This window comes from Cololabis saira, chromosome 7, assembly GCF_033807715.1.
Source record: "Cololabis saira isolate AMF1-May2022 chromosome 7, fColSai1.1, whole genome shotgun sequence".
Classification (NCBI taxonomy): Eukaryota; Metazoa; Chordata; class Actinopteri; order Beloniformes; family Belonidae; genus Cololabis; species Cololabis saira.
Genome location: NC_084593.1, coordinates 36,687,557 through 36,704,876, shown reverse-complemented (window position 1 = coordinate 36,704,876; position 17,320 = coordinate 36,687,557). Strand labels below are relative to the sequence as shown.

Below are 17,320 nucleotides of genomic sequence, written 5' to 3'. Positions count from 1 at the left end.
TGGCTAAATACAATCTTTGACTAGAAAAAAAAACTAGACTAAAATGTCATCAGTTTTCGTTGATTAAAACTAGACTAAAATGGTCCTGGACAATTCTGACTAAAATAATATTAAAATGCTCAGACTTTTAGTCGACTGAAACTTGACACGACTAAAAGGAGAATGAACGTGACAAAAACTAATAAAATCTAAAATGATAGCTTGATCCAAAGACTAGACTAAAACTAAAACTGAAACAGGCTGCCAGAAACAACACTACACGCACGTTGGTGTCTGTGTGTCCTGGTCTACTCCTTGTGCTCCCCTCCTAATAAGAGCTTAACCTTATTAATCACATCAGTGTGCCGAGGGGGGGGTCCTGCCGGTCCTCACGCACGCCTCCACACATAAGAGACAGCCCGGGCGCGCACGCGAGACACCGAGACACGTCAATCTGTCATTGGTTAATAGCTCATTAACACAAGGTGATTAATTACTCCAGCAAGGTGTGGGGATGACAAGGATGGGGGGGATGAAGGAGGCAGCGGGAGCCGACCACGGAGACGGCGAGGTATTCCTTCCGGGGACGGAGGTGGGAAGGGCGAATCGGTGTAAAAATGGTAACCTCCTCTCACTTCCCGTTGGAAGGTCTCACCTCTATCGATTTCCAGAGAGTGTGCTGGAAGGGCTAGTCGTGCCTGTGCGTGTGCTCGTCCAGTCTGCCTTCTCCTGGAGGTGTTTTTGCTGGGCTCTGTTTTTTTCCCCGTGCCTCGTGGGGACCAGCTGTAAAGGTTAACTAGTCTTTTCTTAAGCTTTCAGCCTCATGACAAATGACCATGTTCAACCCATGGGGCACCTCGCAGCACACCGTCTCTCTCCCCGCGCTTCCACCTCTTTACCTGTTATCCTTCTGTGTTTCACTTAAAGAAGCAGGTGGAGGAAGGAGGAAGGAAGGTGGGTGGATGGGAGTGATATACCGTATAAAGGAATAGGAATTTGAAATAAAAGCCACGGAGAGAAGAAAGACATTGTAAGATGAAGAGATGACAAAAGAAAAAGAAAACACACGGGAAATAGCATGTTCAGGTTGTAAACACTGACAGCTTGCAATTTAAGCTGCCGGGTTTGACTTGTAGATAACTAGACATTGAGCTAAATAGAAAACAACAACAAGCAAAAGAAAGGAATAAGAATCTGCATGAAAGGCTCCTAGAGGTTTAACTTGAGCTGGAGCCTTTACATGCTTGCTCATCTCGCCCGTGACCTTCCAACATGCTCCTTTCTTCGTTCCTTTAACACATTCTTCAGCTTCTCTTCATACACAGCCTCATGTCCTTCAGAGTGAATTACAGCAGGTTGAACAGACTCCAGTGAAGATGAAGGTGAGTGGGAGTTTCAGTGGCGCCCTCATATATACCCAATATATATATAGTTATAAAAATATGCCACGTTTAATGGTGTGAACGGCATTGATAAATAACCTGCATGGGAAAAAGGCATCTTTGTGTGTCCACACATGTACGGTACGTGTGCATGATGCGGTCTTACAAGGTGTTTGTCAAGAAAGCAATTTGTTTCTGTCTCAGACGGGTCTTTCATCACGACATATCGATGTGAAGCTCATCTCGAAATCCAGTCTCCTCCTGCGCTCCGTGCAATCGTACCTGGGCTGCGCTCTGGGCTTTATTGTGATGAAGTTATCGCACCGCTCCCCCCTCACCCCTTCTATAAAGTGGGACATCAACGTTTTACATGCGAGCGCGTGGGCACCTGCGCAGGTACGCGCCGCCGTCGACCTCGGCGCAGGGCTCGCGAGAGCGTCCCAGGGTGCATGCTCACAAGTGTCAGCCGCATGCATGTGGACGGCTGCTGGGGGTGCGGCGTGCACAAGTAAGTCCTTGTTGAGGATGATGAATTGCATCGTGGGCTGTCACACGAAGAAATAAAAATATGAGGCTGACAGTGGTTCTCTAGAGAAGTGGCACAGGGATTGTCCTTTACAGCTCCTGTCCTCCTATCTATTCATTTCTGCACAAACACACCCGCACACACACACCTGCTCGGCGTGGACGGACGCTCTCCTGTTCAGCTCCAGATTTATACCTGCGTGTTAGCGGCTCCCCCGCTTGTATGTTGGTCCATCTTGGATGACAGGCTGCTGTTCAATGTGTGTGGCATCTTTCTTATCTTCCATTAAGGAGCTTTAATAGCATGGAGCTTTTTTGTAAAATTATCTCTAGACATAGAAAAAGGATTTACAGCGTTGACCTTCTGTCTCACTGCTTGATAAGTGACTTAAGTGATGTGTGTGGAATGTACTGAATGTTGATTAATCTGCTCGGTAATGTGTGCTCGTGCCAATATTAAATTAGAAGGACGAGCTGCATGACCACAGCCTTTCGGTGAGTGCGTGACACGATGTGTGCCCTCTACTGGGCAGCGGGGGGACCTTCACTCACCTGGTAACCTGCCACTGAAGCTGCTGGAGGAAGGTCGGGAGGAAGACAAAGCTTAATCCAACACCTCTCCCCCTCGTCTCCCGTGGTGCATAATAGCATCTGAACATAGTGATCCTCTTCCCTTTTTTCCTTTTGGGAGGATTTGTGTTTTATTGCGAGACGAGCGCTTGTGTCAAACGTTGTTTCTTTAGCTGCCACGTCTTTCGCATCGTGTGACATTGTTCTGTTCCTATTTAGGGATGCTGCATGGATGTGACTGCACCCATGTGAGCTCTGAAATATTAGTGGCTTCATCACCACTGTGTCCTCTGCCCTCCCTCCCATCTTTTTGCTCCTGATTTGCTTCCTCATCTTCTCTTCCTTCACCTTGTTTTTCTCCTCCCTCCTCCTCCTCCCCCCACCAGTGTCCACGCTTTAGCTTTGTTCTATATGTTATATATAATTTAATCCTTTGATGTGCACGCTTGCTCACATTCCCATGATTCTGTCACTCTTTCCCTCTGTAGCGCTTGTGAGCTCCATCGTGTGTTCCCGCCCTCGTTGCCACCTCCTCCTCTCCACAACTGCGCTCTCTCCTCCTTCACCGTCTCACCCCTACCCCTTTTTCCTCTCTCCTCCGGCTCATTCGTCAGCTCCTGCCGTCATCCCTCCTCTCCATCTCAGCGGTGCGACGCTGCTGGGAGGGAGAGAGAGCGGGTGTTGCATGTGTGTGTTGAGTCTGCTCTCAGTCTCAGCTGTGGGCAGATGGAGGATGGAGCCACAGCCACATCGCTCCTTGTTTTCTGCTCTGCCTGCCACAGGCTGAAAGGCACCGCGACTCTCTCAGCTTTCCCTCATCCATCTGCACCCTTGTGCCTCAGCTGGCCCTGATTTATGACCGATCGAGCGACAAAAAAAGCACTGAGGACCAGAAACAGGAGGGTGACAGAAAAGACCTGCAGCCTCTTGGAAAGGGAGCACGGGGCAGTGCACTCATCCTTTTCCCCCCTCTTCTGTTTTTGATGCGTGCCGTTGATCTCTGCAGTGCAACAGCTACACCTGTGCAAGTGTGCTGATCCGCACCGCACAAGTGTGTGCACCTCTCCTCCTGCGTGGTTGCTCCGACACTCAGCTCGTTGGATTGCGCCACAGAGATCACACTGAGCACAGACGGAGAGTGGACAAACAGAGGCGGACGAGACCGAAGGGCGAAGGGAGAGCCAAGCAGCAAAGAGGACTTAAAAGGACAAAAGGGAAAAAGACCAAAAAAGAGGCGCAAGAAAAAATTGAGAACCAAGAAAAGAGGACTCTTACGGGGGCAGAAAGGAGTGGAGCTTGGAGGAGAGGAGATAACGGTAGAGGGTTCATCACAATGAGTGACAAGTACGGAGCAATGCATCACGCAGGAAGCACGGCAAGAAACAAGACCCTCTCACATGAGACAGGTAAGCCCCCTCGGACACTTCTTTGTCACTCCAACAATCAGACGGTGTTGTTTTGCATCCTCTCTAGACAGGGGTGTACGGATCAGAACCACGCTGGAACTTGGCTGAAGCCAAACGCGTCTGCTGTGGATGGACACGCTCATGATTTTGAAATCGTTTCGGTGTCATTTCTGTTTGCTGTTTGTTTGTTTTATTCTATTTTTATCTCTAAAATGTGCTTTTTCAGCGCCTCGCTGGTAATGTAGGTTACATACGGTGCCATGTGTGTGTGAGAATGTGTGTGCAGGGTGCAGGCAGCAGTGGTGATCAAAGAGCATACATCTGAATAGAATGAACAGAACGTGGCTTTGATGTGCCCTTGAAGTTCTGATTGGGATCCGTGAATGCCAGCGCGTGCTGTTGGCATGTGAATCTGAGGGTGTGTGTGTGTGTGTGTGTGTGTGTGTGTGTGTGCGTGTGTGGTGTATACCTCTTTTTCTTTTTTTACCCCTCTTTTGGTTATGGATTTCAAGTTGCCGTGGATGTTGCGTGCATCTTTGCGTGTCACCTCTCGACTCTCTGGTGACCACGATCCAACGGGTGATGACTGCAGTGATTGACAGGCAGCTGATGGAAGGAGGGGATTGGACACACGCTGCACCTGCTCACCATCGATGCACCATTCATTTACGTGTGTGAACCTCGGTATTTACACATTCATCTCTGATGATCTTACTTTCTAATTCACTGGGTTTTCAGTTGGATTTCATCTGAAAATTGCCAACTGGATGTGTGAACGAGGAGCCTGTCTGAGAGCAGCAGGGCTCATATTTATCCTGATTGTGTTGTTTTACAGAACAGTCCGACCACCAAGGAAAAGGTTAACATTGTTGACACCGATGTGTGTGAACATCGTGTGTGTATTTTTGTTGTTTTTTTTGGGGGGGAGGGGGCACCTCGTATAATAGTTCTTTGATTGCTTTGTGGGTGTGAGGGGGATTGCTAGCACTCAACAAGCTAATCAAACAGTTCCTGCAGACAATCACAACGTGGCACGCACGCCCCTCTCAGCAGTCCTGCCAGATCTTCCTCCCGTCTGAACAAACGTTGGGAATTTACAAAAAAAATGAAGAGAAAGGCAGCGTTATCTGAGAAAATGCATGCACTTGACAAGCTCGCGCAGATAAACACCCTAAAATAACCACACACACACACACACACACACATCTGTTACAGGGATCTGGCCCAGCGGTGGATAAATGTGCCTTTCTGATTGCTGCCGCAGACAGGACGTGATTGGCATGACAGACCAAGGAATTAGCCGTGGTTTCCATGGTAACTAATTAGGAGGGTCCTGACTGGTGGTCTTATAAAGACAGATGACAGATCGGTGGTTCACTTCCTGCTTCACAGAACGGGTGGTCCCATTGGCTAGCAGGACCCCCTGCCATCTAAGACAGGCAGGCTCTCGCCAGACTGCCTCGCACATCTTCAGCTGTCACCAAATATGCAGAGAATGACACGTTATCCTGAACCCGCAGGGAGATTTAAATCTTCATTTTCAAGTTATTTTCTGAGGCATTGGCGTATGACTTTCTTCAGTGCTTAGCCACTGTTTGATGGAATAAATACCACATGTGCCCGCTGTACGCTAAACTAACCCTGGCTTTATGCATATTTACACGTTCATTCAGAAGAAACACGTCTGTGTGAGGATAAAGTCGTAGATGCGCGCACACACACAGTGATTATGCAGCTACGGGGCATGTGAGGGAGAAATAGGTGTGATTGGGTCCATCTGTGGCAGAGAAAGGGAGACGGAGAGAGCTCCATCTGTGGACACCTGCCTTTCCTCCGGGCTGCCGTCCCTTTTTCCTCCCAACTGCCAACAGGAGCGGTTGTCGCACAGGTGCAAGCGCGTCTGAGCACACGCTCGGCCCTGATCCGTCTGCTTCTGACCGCCGTTGTGGAGATTTTCACGCTGCGTCAAAATGATCTGAACCACAATCGTAAAAGTCTCAAAATCAGGAAAAAAGATAAAAAAACTTTGACTGGTGAAATGTGAAGAGTCTCATCATCTCACACTTGCTGTTAACACAAGTCTAATATGTCAGGACGCTGCGCATCTTCAGTTCTCAGTACTTTTAAGGTTTTTTTTGTTGGTTTTTTTGACAAATGAAAGTAGGGAAAAAAGAGTTGCACTTTGAAAAACACTTCATTTCACGATGATGCTGTGTTGTTTGGTGGCACGGTTGCTGTTAGAGATGTTTTTTTGTTGTTTTTTTGCTCTCATATTTAATCAAATGAGTGAAGCTGTATTTTTTTTCTCTAAGTTCTAAAATAAGAAAAAATAAAGAAAAAATGTGCCCAAGGATTAAAAGACAACCTGTAGTTTACTTTCTAACATACAACCAACAGTTCAAGCATTGATTTGCATTCACAAAATAACTGTTGCTCCTGGAAAGTCTAGCACGTTACACTGTGTTAGAGGCTGCACCGCTAGAGACGCAAACATCTGTAAGAGCAGGTAAAAGAGGAGTGAGCCCTGAACTGTCTGTCTCGCCTGGCTCTCGTCCCCTCAGTCAGACACCAGCTCCACCTAATGGCCTCTGCGAGTACTGAGACACACACTCAGCATTCAGACAGGCTGACGTGCACACGCAAGCTTTGATTAGAACGATTGAAATGACTGAGATGCGATTGGATTTCAGCAGGACGAGTGAGGTCATTAGGGAGCTGCTGAAATGGCCTCGATTAATGTGTTTATTCTATTTATGTTTTAGTTTACTTTCCTTTTTGGGTTGGATGGAATTTAACGGCTAAAACGCCTCCATTCTCATACTGGGGATGGGGAGGGGGGGCGGGGGTGGGGGGGGTGTAAAGGAGAGGTGACTGGAAACGGCACAGAGAGGGAGAGAAAAAATAGCAAAGCGATTGAAGAAGACGTGCGTGTCACGGCTAAACAAATAAGCATGTGTGGGAACAGATGGTAATAAAGTTCTCTGTTACAGGACTAGTGGCTTGTATAGACACACACACATACACGCACACACACACACACACATGCTGACACACACAAACCCACATACGCACAGCTTGATTATGCAGAGTATTGGGCCGTGAGTCATTAAGACTTTGCCTCAGTGAAGCTGACTCTAAAGTGAGCAACGACGGCCATCTACAAAGGCTGGTCACTAGCAGTCGCCTCTCTCTTTCTCTCCTCCCTGTTTTTACTCCGTCCATCTGTCTCCGTCTGCCTCTCGGTTTTTTGTTTCCTCCTATTACCGACTCCTACGTCGTCTTCATCCTCGCTGATTGCCGTCATGTTTCCCGGGCCCCCCTCTCTGCTTCAATCGCACTTTGACAAAAGTCATTCTTCCCCCGCTTTTAGTCGCCTTTAAGCCAAAATGTTTGTACAAGTGCGTGTTTGTTGATCTGTGAGAATGTTGTGTCCTCAATCACAGTGAAAGCGTTCCCTTTCGCTCCGCCAAGGGAGACAGATTATGTATTTCACTCCTTTTCTTAGCGTTGGCTTTTTTTATTCCTCCCTCCACCAGGCGTGTTGTCCTCTCCACTCAAGGTCAGCTGGAAGATTGCTTTCAGCCCCCTGTGTCCTCCCGAGCGCGCCATGTTTCATTGTGCGAATGGCCGTCAGCGCCTGAGCGTCGGTGTGCAATTCATTTGTGCACGTTTTGAAATAGTGGAATGAGGGAGGGAGGGTTGTGTTTTTTGCAGAGTTTGGTCCTGTCTCTCATCAGGTAAGCTCTTGTGTGTTTGTGCATCCGCTGATGGAAAAGCAGTCAGCTGGCTCAATCTCAGTCTGCAAGCAGGTTTCGAAGAAATGGAAATGGAAAGGAAATTGTGAAGATTAAAAGCAGCTGATATTAAACCGTCAGGATCCTGGAGGGTTTTCTTATTGAAAATTCTTCAAAAGTTATATGTTTCAAGGGTTTTCCTTGATCATCTTGTAGATTTATTTTCCTCTGTAAATATTTTATGCATTCATTGATTTGCAGAGTAGGTGTGTCCGATATACAGTGCGCGGCTGTTTTTTTTATGTATTTATTTATGTGTATGGCTGGTTGGAGGCATTAATTTTCACAGTGGTGATTTGGGTGGGCAGAGGTCTGGCGTGGCTAAGCTAACTGGTCTTCTCAGCAGGCATTTTTGAGGGTATGTGCGCTCGGGTACGAGTGTGTTGCAGTGTCTGATCGGAGAGCTGGCTGCTTTTACGCTTCACTACCCTGGCTGCTCAACCATGTGCACCATCTGCATGTGGCGTCGCCATGTGTGTCACCTATACCCCCAACACACCCCTCTCCTCTCATATCTCTAAGAATCCCTCCGTCCACACCTGACACCGTCTCACTGGGCTCTTATCTCTGGCTCCTCCGCTTTCCATTTTAAAAGCTAATCCGTAAAAAGAGGAAAGAAGAAAACAAAAGCTGACATTGCTGTTAATTGAAACCCCTTTTGCTTTCTTTTCTGCTGTGTATATTCAAATAGTTATTCATCATCCTTATTCAGCTTTTAATTTTTGTTTAAGCGAGAAAGCATCCTGTCCCGGAGCGGCGCAGCCTCGTCGGATGCAGTGTTGGGCAAACCCGTGATCGATCCATGTCAAAGCTAACTACAAGACAGATGAAAGTGTCACAATTACAGTCAGGCCGATGTGACAAATTGATCCCAGTTTTTCTTCTGGAAACGAGGCTTAGATGTAGAGATGCAATCGTTCATTTTGCGCAGCCTCATTATAATTTCGTATGGAGTGCCGATAGCCATGACTCATTGACTCATCACGGCTCTGTTTGTAAACTCAAAACCCGACTAAACATTTCCCATTTCAGTCTTCGTCTTATCTAACGCTTCCCATCCCTCTGCTATCTCGGCTTCTCTGCTGCTGCTACTCTCTCCCGTCCACGTATCCTTTGACGCACCTCCCTTCATCTTTAATATCCTTCTCCCCAAAGCACCGACTCCAGCTTCTTGAACTCTTCACCTATTCTTTTGTTCTCTCACCAGCATGTCTTCCCGTCTTCTGAACACTCTTCTCGCAACGTCTGTCATTAACATAAAAAAGGAGGAGAGACTACCTTTCTTCAAAGCCCAGACTGTGAGTCACTCCGCCCTGCCAGCAACTGGCTGCTTCCCTGGCTGTCACATCGCAACAGATGTGAAACTGATTTTAAGGGATTCGGCGAGGACAATGGCTTGTGCGTCAGAGAGTTGCATCCGGCAGTCTCAAACAGTTGCTGTGTTGCTGCTGCGGAGGACCGTTGGTGGGTTCGCTGTGCTGTTTTTGCTGCGAAAATAGGTCAAACGCAGGATTGTTTCACAGGGACTGAAATGCTGTTAGCTTATGTGAAGATTCAATGGAAATGAGGCTTCTTTGAAGAATGGAGGACGTGTCATAATGCAATTTGCCTTTGTTGTGTGAGGGCACACGTTAGAAAAGTGAGTCGCAACAGCTGCCAGAGGGTTAAGTCTGCTCGTATTAAAGGAGGTTAATGCATCATTATCAAGAGATAGGCACAAACGCAGGGACACACCTGTGTAAGTCTCATGTTTTCATTTCTATGAAAAAGCATATCAATAGTGTGCATGCTTTAAATCACATAGAAGAACTGAAAGCCTCTCCTCTTGTAGACACTAATGCATTGAAGAGTTTTACTGCTTTCGAATGACTTTGATGAACACACTAAAAACGGCTCATCCGAAAACGATACATTAGCCGTCCATCAACTTTGTGAGGTGGGTGACACGATCAGCTAAAATGTTTAGTCACTTTTCCCTCAATTAAGTCCAGATAATGTTCCCAGGCGTCCGCGAGGACTTGATTAAATGGGGAAACATCACGGCTACCGTTTCGGCATGAAGTCGCAGCGCTGGCCCGTTTCCAGCTCAGGTGGAAAATTAGCACAAATTTTCACTTTGTGTTTGAAGTCTTTGAAAACGCCTGCAAAGGTCGCCGTGGCTGTGCTGCACAAATAAGCTTCCACACAAAAAGTGTCACTCATTATACGTATATACCTTAGCAACATAACAGTGTTCCTTGACCGTAGCAGCCTCTTTCAATCCATCTCAACCTTACAAACACACACACGTGCACAAGTTCAACAGGCGTTTATCTGCAGCTGCACTTCTGAACAGGTGTGTTTGAGGAGACAGGGTATCGCGACCTTGCTGTAGGCATGATGACAAAGTGAAACTTGGCCCGTGCACGCGTGTTTGTGGGTGTGCGTGCGGTTTCGTGCGTGTTTGTGTGTGTTGCTAATGACCAGTGCTTAAGGGGGAGATGAGGGGAGATGGGCCATGCAGTAGGGCTGAGGGTGCACTGAAATTATCCCATCGATCATTCTTGATCACCTAAACAATGTCACAACACACATTCATCTCTCTGTCTATGTGAGTGTGTGTGTGTGTGTCATATTGACACACACTGTGTGGCTCAAATCTTGTTTGTGTAACCTTTTTTTCTGTGGATTTGTCCTTTCAGAATGATGCTGCAGTGACGGCGCTGGCCAAATGCCAGCTTTTGCATGCTTCCATTAGCATTGTGAAGGCTGCCCGTAGATTGCTATTGATTGACTATTGCTTTCTATTCATTGGCTCTTCAGTTAGAGGCACGTCTGCGCAGATGCTCTCGTGCACTAAAGCTCAGCTGGAATATGCGAACATAATTCCCATGGTGAGGATGGCCGTGTGTTTTATGCCGATTTTAATGTGGAGGATGTCCAGTTCAACATTTTTTTACATTCAGATTATGGAACATTTGTTGTGTTTTAGTCAGCACGTTGTTTTGGAACAACTGGAGGAACTCTCGGGGGCGTTTAATCTGTGATTTGCTCTAAGACAGGCCTGTGTGCAATGTGTGTGGTTTTGACGGGGGCTTGAGGACGCCAAGCTTGTCAGTGGCTGAGCTTTGGATTTGAAACAAATCAATGCCAAGAGACTGGACCCCGGAGCCACTTCTTAATGAGAACCAGCACTCGGAGAGCTCCAAACCCTCTCCCTTTAGATCCTCCGTCTTCATCGCTCACACTGGTTTCACTTTCTCTGATTGCCATTTCTCCTACCTTTTTGTTCACATTAGTAGTGTTAACGTGAGCAGTATTTCTGCATTATAAAGAAAATATAAACACAAGAATCTGCCTCATTAGTTTTACACAAAAAGCGTGCACACATAAGTGCATCCTCAAATGCTGCATCGATTTTTTATTTTTTTTTACATTTTGGACATGAAGTCTGTGTGCTCGTGAACACATGGAGGGGAGTTGGGGCGCAATGCAGAATTATCCAGCAGGGAGACTCCCCATTTTATCTTGAAGAAGAGATGGAGCGGCAGAGAGGTTGTACTTACATGGGTGGATGGATGGATGAACGCATAGATAGACGGATGGATATATGGATGCGGTGGAGAATGTGGTTACTTATCCTTATTCACAGTTCATACAGCAGAGCTTGCTTTTACAAGCAAGAAATGATCAAAATAGTAGAGGGAGCAATGCCCAGGACCGACTTAGGTAGGAGCACTGGCTGATAAAATGAGGAAAAAATCAGGATAAAAATATTTTAAAAAATAGAAAAAAATAAATTATCAAAATTAAAGACAAAAAAATGTTAATATTTATATTAGAGACCTTCAAAATAATATAATAGTTTTAAATTTTTATAATAAAAAAAAACATATATTTACAGGCGTGTACTACCTAGAGTTTCTGTGAGTCCTTCCACGTGCATATAGTAACTCCAGGGTGGCTGGAGATGATCTAAGTGCTCTCATCGTTTCATACCACACATGCACGTCAGCAATGCATCTTGGGACAAAGTCATTTTAATCATTTATAGACAAGGCGTAAGATTGTTTTTCTTCTTTTTCCTACACTATGACTCACTGAAAGCCCATGCAACGTCTGGAGATCTTGTGTGACAGTGTATGAGAGGAGGAACGAGGACGGGGGAGTGGAGGATGGTGCTGTTTTACTTCTCAGGTGCAGCACGAAATATCAAATATTCTGAACCAGTAATAGGAGCATTTCATCCCTGTTCCATGCATATATGTATATATATACGTGTATGTCAGCAGATCTGATTTTGTTTTTTTTTGTCACAGCCCTTAACACTGTTCCCCGCATATCACCGTTACCAAACATAACGGCACATATTCAAATATAATGAGACTTGAGTCATTGCCATTGCACCGTTCAGAGTGGTTTTTATTTAGTGCTGCTTCAAGGTCCCCACTGCCTTCGCTCATCAAGCACTGCCAAATGTTAAATAAAACATGAGACATAAGAGCAATGTGAGCTAAGGAACCCGTGCTCCCCATTTAGAGCCCACATGAGGGGATAGAGGCAATCTCACACGTGTGCACACGCACACAGACACAAACACACGTGCACACACAGCATCCATGGGGTAAAGGGTCCGGATCTGTAGCTGTTCATAATTGTTTTGGTCTAATCCTGGTTTTAATATGTCTCTCACAGCAGGAAGGCCTTCACGCCTAGTACAGCAGACTTCGCCGATTTGTTTAATTATGTCTGTCTATGAATGTGTGTGAGTGTGCAAGTGTGATGTGTGTTTAGGAAAGAGAGATAAAGCAAAAGGGAGTTGAAGTTAGCAGCTCTGCTATCATGACAATTTATTTAGGAACCAGTGAAAGTTTAATTCAAATAATTAAAATGAGTTATAGAGGGAGATGAAAGCAAGTGGACACAGAGGGATGGAGAGCATCTCCTCTCTGTGCGTAGGCAAAACGGACAGGGGATGGACACAGACATGCTCCACGCACACACACACGCCTGCAACCAGCAAGTGAACCTTTGGCAGTGCTTCTGCAGTCTGTTTGAAGTAGCGTCTCACGGGAGGCTACGGGACTGTGGCAGTGTTTCACCCACTCAAACACACACTGGCTCGGAGGGAGAGACGGATGGCAGAGAGAAAAGGCAAGCAGAGGAGACGGCTGGAGTAATGCCCCTCCTCAATCCTCAAACACACACTAGTTTTTCTCATCCCTATCTCTGGATCTCTCAGCACTCTTTTTCTCTCTCTCTCTGCAGACGTAGACAGGGGAGCACTTGGTGAACAGGTTGAGCTTGTTCACAGCCATGATTTTTTTCTTTCTTTCTTTCTTTTTTTTTTCTCTTGTGTTCATTTCAATCACATATCACTTCCATCGCAACCCGATGAGATTGAGACGATACACAGGGGACGCAGCACAAATATTACCCAGCCTGCATTGACTCATCACGGCAGCCATCGGCAGGCAAACAAACTCCGTCCATCTGATAAAAAGCCATCTCACGAGATTATGTTAAAGCACAGCTCTGGCTGTCAGACCCAGCTGCACTGCTGGAGCTGCTCGTGGCCTCCTGCATAAATATTTTTAAATAATTTGGTGTTCCACTCCACCGAGGTCTATTTTGGACCAAACAGCACCACTCAGTCACCGAAAACCGCAACTGATGCTATCGCTGCGCCGATGTGACGGGTTAACTGTTGGGAATAAGGAGTTCACCCGTTTAAAATCACAGTTTGTTGTACGACACCACAGAAACTTTTTTAAGGCTAAGAGAGGAGAAGATGTGGAATTTATCTTCGGGAGTTGTGGCCTTTTGGGAGACAAATATGACTCTGTGCGTTGTTCCACTCTGTGACTTTACTTGACTGAATGTCAGTTGTGCAGTTTAGCAAATGATGCTCTCCGCTTCGGAAACCGATGGGACATGATCCCCGTGTCAGACGCAGAATAAATTCACTTCTCTCCCCCGTTCTCATGTTAGCCGAGTGATTTGATCAAGAAGGCTTCACGAATCCGAAGCACCACTTGAAAAAAATTTCAGGCCCTATAACCTCGGCGTCAACCAAAACAAGCACTAGAAACAATATATGATGTGAAATAAAGTGGAAAATAAAAACATGCCACAAGAGTGATGGCAAAGCAAAACCTGTCAGAGGTGGGTTTATTTTTAAAATGCAGTGTTTTGTTTTTTTTTTCTTTCTTTTTTTCCCCCCGCTCTCTTTTAGCAGCCGGAGCACAAATGCCTTATGCCGCCTTAAAACAATGGATTTTTGCACACATGCATAAAAAGATTACAAAAACAAAAAAACAATCCCTCTTCAAGACACTGCTGCAATGCTGCCAATTTGCAAAGCTATAATTGTGCTCCTTGTTCTGCTGTTTCGGGCTGTTGTCCCTGCGATTTCCTGGTGCGCTCCATACAAGCGCAGGTATGCGGACAGCATGCTGCATCCATATGTCTTATTTTCTGTCATCCGCTCTTTGACTCATTTCTCCAGAACTCCCTATTGTGTGTGGTGGTACAGCAGCAAGAACAGCTAATGGAGAAGGAATGTACCTGCACAGGTACAGGTGGAAAGACAGAGAGAAGGGAGCGCATGAGGGATGTAGGGGCTCGCAGGCAAAACGGGGGAAAAATAATGGCGAGTCGTATAGAAGCAGGATGGAAGTGGCAGGGGAGGTAAAGTCTTGTATAGCGGAGACGAGAAGAGCGTTAAAAAGCTCTCAGTCAGCATGGCGCTATTATTCCATGTTTCCTCAACTAAACTAATATGTGTGCACTACTTTTACAATGCCTACATGTTTGTATTTTTGTATATTTAGGACTTCTTACTAATGCAGGACTTATAAAGTCCAAAAGGTGCCCGGTCTTTGCACCTTCTTTTTTGTTTTACACTTTTTTTTACTCATTGATTGATAAATGAAAAGTGCTCGCAAAGAAGGTGTACCACAGCATTAAATCACTAAAACAAGACTATAATTCCTTCCGATCCAGTTAATTGCAATCTGACTCACGTGTTACTTTGCTCAAGATGTGTGTGCAGGATGCACATGAATCAGTGTTCTCTGCAGCTGCCATGCAACACCAAAAGTGTTAGACTTAATTCTGGCTGATGACAACATTATTCACCACTTTGCTATTTTGTTTCAGCATCCATCAAGCCCGTGTTGAGCTTGCCAGTTCTTCGGTTTTGCAGCGAACACAAGCAGTATTTGAGCGGAATAGACAGAGATTTGCAATGTCAATTGTGAATGTTGATTCTGTTATATTCAGCTTGTTTGCACGTGCTTCAAGATAAATAAAGACAAAGTCAGAAAATATCAATAAAAAAAAAACTGCACACTGAAAAATAGATTCATAATAGCGGTATAAAGATTAATTAATGCAAACTAAAATTAAATTTTTACATTTAAGATGGACTTACATTGGTTCGTGGACTGAATCAAGGCAAATGTCTTCTCATGCATTTTCAAGCCAGCTGCCTTAGGTACTGTAGGGCCTGCAAGGATATTCAAGAGGAGAATAAAACATAAGAGTGGTTTAGCACCGTTACAGTGCAGTAACCTCAAGCAGAAAATAAAAGGAAGAATAACACAGATAAGGCAAAGGCATAAATATTACACGCTGTACCCATCCAAACCCAACTTAGTGAGGGTGAAGGCAAATTACAACATCTGCCACCGGATTTTTGGCAATTTGACATTGTTTTTGAGGCTCATGCTTTTGTGACCTGATACTTTACATACATGACATCCTTGATTTAATTAACCAGAGGGGGGTGTTTCACTTACAGTGCGTATCAAATCAAAAATGAATGACGAAATGTGTTTTAAGTTGTAGCAACATGCTCTTTAAATAGATTCATCTCTTCTGAGGAAGTTACCAAATGCCACATTTATAAAAATGGCTTTTTTTTTATCCCCAATGTTAAGATCTGGGTCAGACTGCATCGATCCTGAATGGTGCTTTACCGCTTGCTGTATCGCCTAATAAAAGAGGGATGCTCTCGCCTAATGGATAACTTCCTTGCAGTCTTACGAGACAATGGCAATGTGTAATACTTTCTTCTTTTTAAATCACGTTGAAATATGTCCATATCGTATTTAGTTGTGGCCGTTTTAATTGTGTGTCATCTTGATAACAACAGTCATCTTGGGATGTATTTTATGTTGCGGATTCTACAATAAATGTTTAATTTCTTGGAAAGCAAGATTGTATTTTAGTGTGACAGTAAATCGCGTAACGCATTAATCTTAATTACTTTTTAAGTATTATTTAAATCCATGTGTTTTGCTGCTTTTCTTTCTTTTCCTTGCCCTTCTCCTTCCAGCTTTGATTCTGCTTCAATCCATCTTATGCCCTTCACCTTCTCTCCTCCTCCTCTCCGTCTTCCCCTCACTCTCCCTCCAGTTCTAGAGGGTTTTTCTTTTCTTTTTTTCATCTCCACTTAGCTTTTAGTGCTCTTCTGTGCCCCACTCCAGGGGAATCCACCTCTTTCCAGACACAGCCTTATTTTAGCAACACAAGCTGGCCCTTGGAGAGCTCTGTCAGACCTCATTCACCATGCTGCCTTCCCCCCTGCGCGTCCACGTATGTCCAGGTTTTCTGGACTTGCATCCATGTGCGCCTTTTTTTCTTATGTATCAAAATTGACAAAACACACAGTTTCGTCAGTTCTGTCTCTCTTTCTTTCAATTTAGAGCAAAGCCACAGGTGAATTATTAATGAGAGAACGAATTGTCATTCTACTTTGCTGCAAGAAACGTCTCCAAAGGAAGGCGAGCATGAAATGCCAAACATTCTCAGTCTTTTCAGAAATTCAGGAATTTAGGTCTTTTGAAGCTGGCGAGACTTTCTGTGTGTCTGTGTGGGTGTCCTTATTACTATTGAAATATTCTTCTCCTTTTTTTTCACTTCACACACCTCCAGGAAAAAAAAAAACCCCGTCAGCCATTGTCTGTCCATTCATCCTCCCTCTCTCCCTCTCTCCCTCGCTCAGCCCTTGAGTCCGAGGGCCACCAGGTAAAGCAGACCCTGCACCTGTGCAGCGGTGCAGGGAAAATGAGCAGGAACATCGGAACATCATCAGGAGCTTCACTGCGGGCCAAATGCCTTATTATGTCAGATTTACAAATTCCCCACACCCGTGTTGGAGGAAAAAAGTGACCTACATAACTACGGAGCAGAAAAAAACACCCATGGCCCACTTCTCCTCTCCTCCACTCCTCTCCATTCCCTCAATCTCTCCATCTCTGTTGCTCCCTCTGTAGCTGTTCTCTTTCCCTTTCATTTCGTCACCCCTCGTTTATCTCTATCCTTTTTCCCGACAGCGGCTTGGTGAGTTATCGCCCCTCATTCAGATGAGAGGGAGTGGTGTGTGTGTGTGTGTGTGTGTGTGTGTGTGTGTGTGTGTGTGTGTGTGTGTGTGTGTGTGTGTGTGTGTGTGTGTGTGTGTGTGTGTGTGTGTGTGTGTGTGTGTGTGTGTGTGTGTGTGTGTGTGTGTGTGTGTGTGTGTGTGTGTGTGTGTGTGCTCTTTCCCGTCAGAGAGTTTACATCGTGCGTTTGTTGAATGGTCAACTTCATGAGGGGGGAAGGCTGGTTAGATGAACCAAACAACTGCTACTTGGTAAACACCATCTGCTGCAACGCCACCACTAGAACAGAGGGATCTAGT

General features: G+C 45.5%; 1 protein-coding gene across 10 annotated transcripts in view; it reads left to right on the top strand.

Annotated features, from left to right (window-relative positions):
* tenm2a (teneurin transmembrane protein 2a) overlaps positions 1-17,320 on the top strand; it is a 246,226-nt gene that overhangs the window by 115,135 nt on the left and 113,771 nt on the right. For 2 of the 10 annotated variants that reach the window (XM_061725802.1, XM_061725800.1), the window contains exon 1: positions 3,125-3,862. The exons of the other annotated variants lie outside the window; for them this stretch is intronic. In XM_061725802.1, the coding sequence (XP_061581786.1) occupies positions 3,790-3,862 (73 nt within the window). In that variant the 5' untranslated portion in view covers positions 3,125-3,789. Of the gene's footprint in view, positions 1-3,124; positions 3,863-17,320 lie in introns of those variants that run through there. 10 annotated transcript variants of the gene reach the window in all.